General features: G+C 40.4%; 1 protein-coding gene across 2 annotated transcripts in view; it reads left to right on the forward strand.

Moving 5' to 3' along the window:
- The window catches only part of GRAMD2B (GRAM domain containing 2B), a 43,424-nt gene extending 37,740 nt beyond the window's left edge, over positions 1–5,684 (forward strand). Inside the window, exons 13-14 of one of the 2 annotated variants that reach the window (XM_027652574.1) lie at positions 888–981; positions 4,409–5,684. In XM_027652574.1, the coding sequence (XP_027508375.1) occupies positions 888–981; positions 4,409–4,450 (136 nt within the window). In that variant the 3' untranslated portion in view covers positions 4,451–5,684. The remainder of the gene's footprint in view (positions 1–887; positions 982–4,408) is intronic. The other variant, XM_027652575.1, reaches the window with a different exon arrangement.
- The last annotated feature ends 2,087 nt before the right edge of the window (positions 5,685–7,771 follow it).

Consider the following 7,771-nt stretch of genomic DNA (forward strand, 5'->3'; position numbering starts at 1 on the left):
CATGGCTTCAAAAGTCATTTGTAAAGTCAGTGCAAAACTTGTAGCCACATGCAGCATGAACGGAAATGCTGACAGCTGGAGAAGCACCTTATGAAAAAAGAGAGGGAAAATAAAATTCAAGACAGAGCTGACTCAGGCATTGTGGAACTGTCTGCAAAGTGTTTCAAACCTATACCAAGCTCCTAAATAAGTGTGCTTTTTAATTCAACTTTCTTTGATGACCCATCCATGAAAAAGCATGTCGCTCTGACATTACACTTTTGGTCATATCGAACAATGACTGGCCTGCTTACGATCCAAATGCTTTCAGCTGTCATCTGTGGAAAGCTGTAGGACTTGAGTGCGTGTGTGAGAAGACAGAGCTAAGTTCTTCATAAAAAAGGGATAGGAAGGAAACGGTTCTCTGTCTTAAAGGGCTTTGTATTTATATGTTACCAGCAATGCAAGGAGCGGGGTAAACCTGCCTCACATAGTGCGTGATGTCAAAAGCCTTTTTCTCACTTCTGGCATATTTTTATTAACAGAATGCTGTGTCGCTCTTCAGAAACTCAAGACAGTCCTGTTTCTGGTGTTCTAATCCCAAAGAGTAAAAGATACAGGAAGGAAGATCTAATGTGCACTTCTACATTCTCAGGAGGGTGGGCTTTTTGATTTCCTCCAAGTCACAGGATGTGGAACTTATGCACCTTTTCAATGGAAATAGCAGTAAAGTTTTACATCAAAACTTCTGGAGAATGAGACCACATAAAGTGACTTAGTACTTTGTTTGTGTTAATAAGTACAGTTCACAGTGTTGCCACTGTGTTGCCTTCTGTAGGTGAATCCCAGTTCTGTTTTCCTCTTTTTTTTTGAGTCTGTCACACTTACTTTTTCATTCCGTTTGACAGAAATCCAGTGCACCAAGGTTTGGGATCTCATCTGCAAATTAATGCTGATGCCCTGTGTGATGAGTTAACTACCAATCTTGTGAAATTGGAAAAGGTAACATACTATGATATAATCAAATGCTGATAGACTAATCAGGTTCTTGCTATGTTTATATGATCTGTTATTTTGAAAAGTGTCAGGTTACCTCCAGATTTGATACCAAAAGCTGACACATTTTCTTAGACAAAGGACTGTTTTTTGAACTACAAATTAACCCAAGTATAATATTGGTATGTGTAGAAATTTTGCCTTGACCCGATGCTTATAACTAGGAATACTGTCCCTGAATCAGGAGTGATTATTACATGTGGTGATCTCAGTTCTTCTTTTAATATATCAGGGCTAAGGATTTTGAACTTAACTTTTGTGGCTGTTTGATGAATTTTCCTGTTTGGGGCTTTTTTTTGAGTTTTGCTTTTTTGATTAAGAAAAACAATACTGGTTTTCATATAACTGCAAAACTAAATGAATTTGGTGACTTAAATTAAAAACTATACATAACGAGAGGGTGTGCACACTTCAGGTGTTGTGGCGTGCTAACTTTGGCCAGCAATCAGATGCCCACCCAGCCACTTTCTTACTCCCCTTTCTTAGTGGGGCAGGAGGAGAAAGCTCGTGGGTCAAAATAAGGGGAGAAAGACTGCTTACAAGTTACCATTGCAGTCAAAACATGCTCGACTCCGGGGAAATCAATTTAAAGTAGTACTAAGTTAAAATAGATTTGAGTATTGATAAACAAGGACAACCAATAGAACACCTATCCTCTCCCTTGTGCCAGGCTTAACTTGATTCCTTTGCTGGTGACTCCTAACCCACATGGGGCTAGTGGGGGGATTACATTCAGTGCATAACTGTTTTCCCTCTTCTTCTCTTTTCTTCACCTATTTTCTACCTGCTGCAGTGCAAGCTCCTCCAAGAGCCCCAGTTCTCAGGAAATGCATGCTTTGGCATGGATTCTCCATGGGCTGCGGTGTGGACATCTCTGCCATGAAGCACCTCCTCCCCCACCTCCTTCTCAGAGCTTGGGGTTTCTTTTGCTGTTTCCCATCCTCTTACTCTCCTTCTGTCTCTGTATGGTGTTTTTTCACCTTTCTAAAATACTTTACCAGATGCTCCACCACCATCATGGCTGGGTTGATGCGGTGGGTCCATCAGAGGCTGCTGAAATGGCTGTGTTTAGCATGAGGCAGCCCCTGATTCTTTCTCACAGCTGCTGCCCCTGCAGAGCTCGTCCCACCCTGCCCCCAAACGCTGATAAATGCATCCAGTACAGGTATATGAAATGTTGCGTGTTGGGAACACATACGAAGGCCAAGAATGACAAAAGTACTGGTGGAACAGAACCAAATTCCTGTGAATTCCTATGTGCTTAAGTCACATGGGATATTTTTGCCTCTGTTTCTAAAACTGAGTCTGTGCCAAGGTCTTTCAACACCTTTTTTCCCCAAACCAAATTTCTCAAACAGCATAAAGCTGAGATTATATGATATCACCTCTGTGGCACAGATTTTAGAAATACTGCCAAAAAGGAGTTTCTTCCCCACATCTTCAACCCCTTGTCGGTGGAAATCTAGAGTAATGCTACCATTACCCCTCTCTGTGCTCTGAATAATAACAGTGTGAGTACAAGGGGAAAATGCTTTCCAGATGGTTACCAGATAGAATCTTTAGCCAAATTAGGTCATTTAAGAGATTACTGCTTTCTGGCTGTCTGGGACAGGCTGGCAAGATGGTTCATGGGAGGCCTTATTTCAGTGGGAAGCCAGCCAGCCAGCCCTTTGCAGCAGGGCTAGACACTTTCCCATTCCCTTATATAGTCTCTGCTTGGAGACACAGTAATAGGCAGCTGGATGGTTGGATCATTCAGCTGTTCCCAGAGAAGTGAACCCCCTTAAGCCGTGTGGTTTTTTCATTTGGTGTCTACCAATCTCAAGGATTGGACCCTTAAAAACTTACTTGACAGCTGTTCAAGACAGTGAAGTGTTCTGCATACAAGATAAATCAGTATTGCCCATAGCTGCATAATGCCACATGCTGGTTCTCTCTAATCTAGATTAGTGGTTAAAACAGAATGTTTGACCCTACTCTTTGTACTGCAAAACTGGTAGAAATCTAATAGCTTTTTGTTCTCTGAGCAGAGTTACTACAGTTGCTTAACAGTTTCATATGCTTTAGTGAATAGTGGTGCAGCAGCAGAGGTGGTGTAAAAAGTTCCAGTGCAATTTGTCGTCTCTCCACTTGCTTATTCTGTGAGCGCAGCACTGTAAACTGGAGCACAGAGATTATCTAGATTGAAAACTAAAAATTACTTTGCAGGTAAAAGATGTTCAGTGCAAGAGTATGTTGCAATGACTTTTTCAGTGTGACCTTGTGATTTTTACAAGCTCTCCTTTATGCCTGGAGCCAAGGAACTACCATGGCTTATCAAAATTCTGCTAATTTGGCATTTAATTTTATTTAACAGATTGTTGAAATGCACCATGTGTATCAGAGGATAAAGTGTTAAATGGGGGAGGGAAAATGTGTCCTAATATTACTCATTCCCTTACGCTAACTTATCTTGTTAAAAGGAAATTCATGATTGTGTTGTAACTCTTAAAAAATTAGGTACTTCTTACTGTTTCCTTTCCCCCAGAATGCCACTCTTGAAAACAGTATGCATCTGGGATAGAAATCATGAAGTAGAATTAAAAAGTGGTATCCTTGAACAGGAAGTAAAATGGCTTCTCAAATAAAAGCCTGAAAGTAGCTGGGACTAAACCTTCTGTAACCAGTGACTGTGAGTTACTAAGATACTGACATGTCAAGTACTTGTGTGCCAGGGGATGTGACCCACTATATTCCCCTCTCTCTGCTTTTAAGGACAAGGAGATGAAAAGTGGAAAAATAGGCTGTGTAAAAATAGGTCTGTACAAATTATCCTCAAGGATGCCGCTGGCTGGCATTACCTTCATTGTAGCTAAGAGAGGATGACCCACAATCAGTGGACTAAACCTGGCAAATGGGACACATCTCCTAACAGTTAGAAGACCTTATTTTGCTGTGCACACATCATAGAGGAAGCTGTTACAAAACTGTTTGAATTATCCACTTAAACCATAGAGCTGTGACTTGGAAGTTTGAGACCTTTATCAGATTTTGATCAATCTCAAAATAATTGGGTTTCTTGTCCCATTGCTTCAAGCTGGAATTTTATTTCTATCTTATTTTCTCATACGTAATGAAGGAGAGAATCTGTAGGAGAAAATTGCAGGAGAGACTCATCATATAAAAGCTAGGTATTGTGGTGGTCAGTTGTATCTAGGTGTTTCCTTTGATGCTAGTGCAGGAAACATTTAACAGGAATACCATTGGTATGAATAGGTGTGACAGAATTAAATTCACAGAGAGTATATTGAAAAGCATGTCTTGATTTTATTTTTTATTTCAAATGCAGTATAACACTTTTTGTGTCCCCCCTGTTTCCTTCTCTTTTTCTAAGATACAGAACAACTTACAGAAACTTCTTGAAGATGGTGAATGAAACATCATTGTTCTTGGACTGCTTCAAACCTCATTCTTCTGTCGTGACAAACAGTTCCAAAGGAGCTCTGCTGGCCAGAGTTCAAGCTTCTTTATTTTCAGTCCAAGCCAAGCTTAAACTACTGTAAAGCTCATGTCATAATACAAAAAGTCAGTTTATTCTTGAACATATATATCTATATGTTTTGAAAACATACATGGTTTGATCTACATGCATCTATGTGTTTTAAAAATATGGGGATTTTTCTTTCTCTTTTGTGTGTGAATTAGTGGACTTTATAGCTTGCTTGATTCTAGACTTGCTTACACCAGTGCAAACCTGGTCCATATCCTTTTACCTCAACATTTGCTTTATACCTGTTGTCATACAAACGTAAATGTGAAGAATTTCAGTCATGACTCATGTGCTGAAGTGCTGTGTGGATGAGCAGGTATCTCTTTTAGCTTTGGTTATGGAACGGTGCTGTGCTCTTCATTTTTACTTACTTCTTTGCACCCTGACATCCCAAAGATCAGAAAATAGATGCCTCTGCATTTGGGTGTGCAAAGTCCTGAATGTTTGAGGCGTGCTCAGTTCCCAGGTGCTGTAAAAAGTCTCGATTCCACCTTCTGTGACATTGTATCACCACTGAGGGTAAGGTCTGTTTCTACTGAGCATTCAGTTTCTATTGGAGTAAAGCTTGAAATCTGTATGGACTTGCCAACTTACAATCTAGTTGTTTATGAATGGCAGAATGGGTGTGACACACCTGCACAATTTAGAAAAGCCACTTGGGTTTTTTTTTGTCCACTCATGTCGTCTCTGTCCTTTACGTTAGTCAGTGTGAAGACCTCAGTCAGCTTTCCTTGGAGTTGAATGGGGTTTTGGTTGGCTGAGCAAGTGCAATTTATACTCCAGTTAGTGAAAATCTAGCCTTGGTATGTGACTCCAGGGACTGGATATTTCCACATAATAGGGACTGGCAAATTAATGGTGCAGCAATATAAACAATCAGTAGAGTGAATGAAAAAGTGGACACCTGCTTTGTTTTATCACATACTGTTTTTTTCAGAGTGCCTAAGATGGGGATTTTTAGCTTTCTGATTCACCAAGCAGGCTCATTAGTTTTTAAAAGCAATATTTAGGATAATAACAACTACTATCTGTAAAGTAACAGTATTGTTTGTAATATGCTATGCATTTTATAACCATTTCTGTGAAATGTACCTACTATGTTTAAATAAACTTTTTTAAAGCAAGCTACTTGACTGTAATTTGAAAGAACCCAATTCCATCCATCAGTTTTAGTCAAAGGTCATAATTATGAGGCTTATACCTCACAGTACAAAGTTTGTGCAAAACCCAGTACACAACAAAAAGGGTTAGGAACTGTATCCTGCTACTGTCCTTGCTCAGTTGTACATGAGATCTTCCCAGACTGCAATAAGAACACTACAAGCAAATTTGACCCCCACAGTTTTGAGGAAATTTTAATAACTTTCTCAAGGTCCTCAAGCTTCCTCCTTGAAGGATATTGGATGGGTATTGGCATGCTTAGGCAGCTTAGAGAGCCCTGTGTGCTCTAACATGGCTCCCTGGCTCAAGATTCCACCAGAGCACAGTATGTAAGAAATCTGTGATATTTGACTGTTCTCCCTATTGAAGCCTTTGATTCCTCAACTATCATGACTTTATTGGAAAAATCAGTTTCACAAGAAAAGTCTTGAAATAAGTAGGCTTATTTTTTTCCTTCTTTTTCTATCCTTATCCCTACTCTCTGCTACAGTTACATAGCTTATGTAATGTTGTGGACTGTAACCTCACTCTCTACCTTCTCCACTTCTCTCCCTTGAATTCTGTATCAGTAACAGAAGTCTGTAGCTCTGTATAGTTGAAAAACTGATGCCACAAGTCACCTTTGTCAAAGGAACTATAAGAAAACTTGATTATATCCAGCAGCTGAACTGAGTTAGCCAGTTACTCCATTACGTTGGAAGCTCTGTGCTTTGCTATAGGAGAACAAGGAGAGATATAATATTTGGCATGTGCCTATGTATATCAGGCAGGCTAACTCCTTATCATTAGCCATAAGTGAACAAAATAATTACTGGAGGGAATGAGTAATCAGAGGTGGAAGTGTGCCCTTTAGCCTGTTACTGCAGCGTGCCAGGGGAGGTGAGTCTGGACAAAGGTGTAAGCTCCAGAGAAAGAATTGTCTTGTGACTTGGAAGTCATGTGAGCTCACTGATGCAATTCAGTGTGGCCGCTTCTTGCCCTTCTGTTGCTACCCTCACCCTCCTTTTGCTGGAGGGAAAGGATGTCCTCGGGGAATGTCACCCTTTTCAGATGTCGGTGTGCAGTTGGGCAGTGAGAAGTACTGAGGTACTTCAAACGGAGCGCGTGCAAGACCCTGTGGACAAAGTTTGCAAGCAAGTGGAGTGATTTAAATCCTGTGATTCAATCTTACACATAGAGAGGAGGGGGTTTGCCCCAGTCATGTTTGAGAGGAAAGTACCAACAATGATAAGCAAAGAAAGTCTGATTCCTGTGAGGGTGGGAGTCTGTTAAAGAGTAGGGGGACTTCTCCTACCGTCTGTGGTAGTGCATACAAAGGCTACAAGGAGGGCTTTTGCCTTTTGGCAAAAGTGCAAGTTTGCAGAAATAGGAAAGATGTGTGACTTCAGGGAAGTCAGAAATCCACACAAAATGCTTAGCACATACTCCTAATAATGAGCATTCATAATTTGCTGCATAGGCTGCATAGAAATCTGCTTTAAAAAGCCAACTTTAAAAATTCTTCCATGTTCGTTTTTCCAATTTTATCTGTTTGTTGTACTTCACAGCATAGAGGCTAGAAAAACAGCTGACTTCCACCAGCCTTGAAGGACCTAATAAGAGTACAAGGTTCTGGGAAGATACTTTGAAATTGCAGATGAAAGGCAAGAGGGGCACATCACTAATGTTTTCTCTAGTAGTGGTTGGTGACCCAATATTTTTCTCTAAACAGTCTTAGCCCCACCTTCTTCAGTTCATAAGAATGCATCTTGTAAGGGAAAAGAGGCAAAGTAAACACTGCTTGATTTTCTTTCTTAGAAAACAATTTTGAGGAAACTCCAAAGACACTTTGGTGCTTGTCAGCAGGAGCCATAGACAGCACCTGACTTGCCGGCAAGTGGACTTTGAAAGGAACTCCTGGCCTGCCGAGAGTAATTTAAAGTGTTTTTCTCCACTTCACTGGTGTGAACATATACTAAATTGCTGACAGTTGCTGGGCAGAGGGGAAGGGATGACAGAAGAGAACATGGAAGTATATTATAGACATGACTTTTTGATCTTTTGGAA

Source organism: Corapipo altera, unplaced genomic scaffold (genome assembly GCF_003945725.1).
Source record: "Corapipo altera isolate COAL_440 unplaced genomic scaffold, ASM394572v1 61286, whole genome shotgun sequence".
Lineage (NCBI taxonomy): Eukaryota > Metazoa > Chordata > Aves > Passeriformes > Pipridae > Corapipo > Corapipo altera.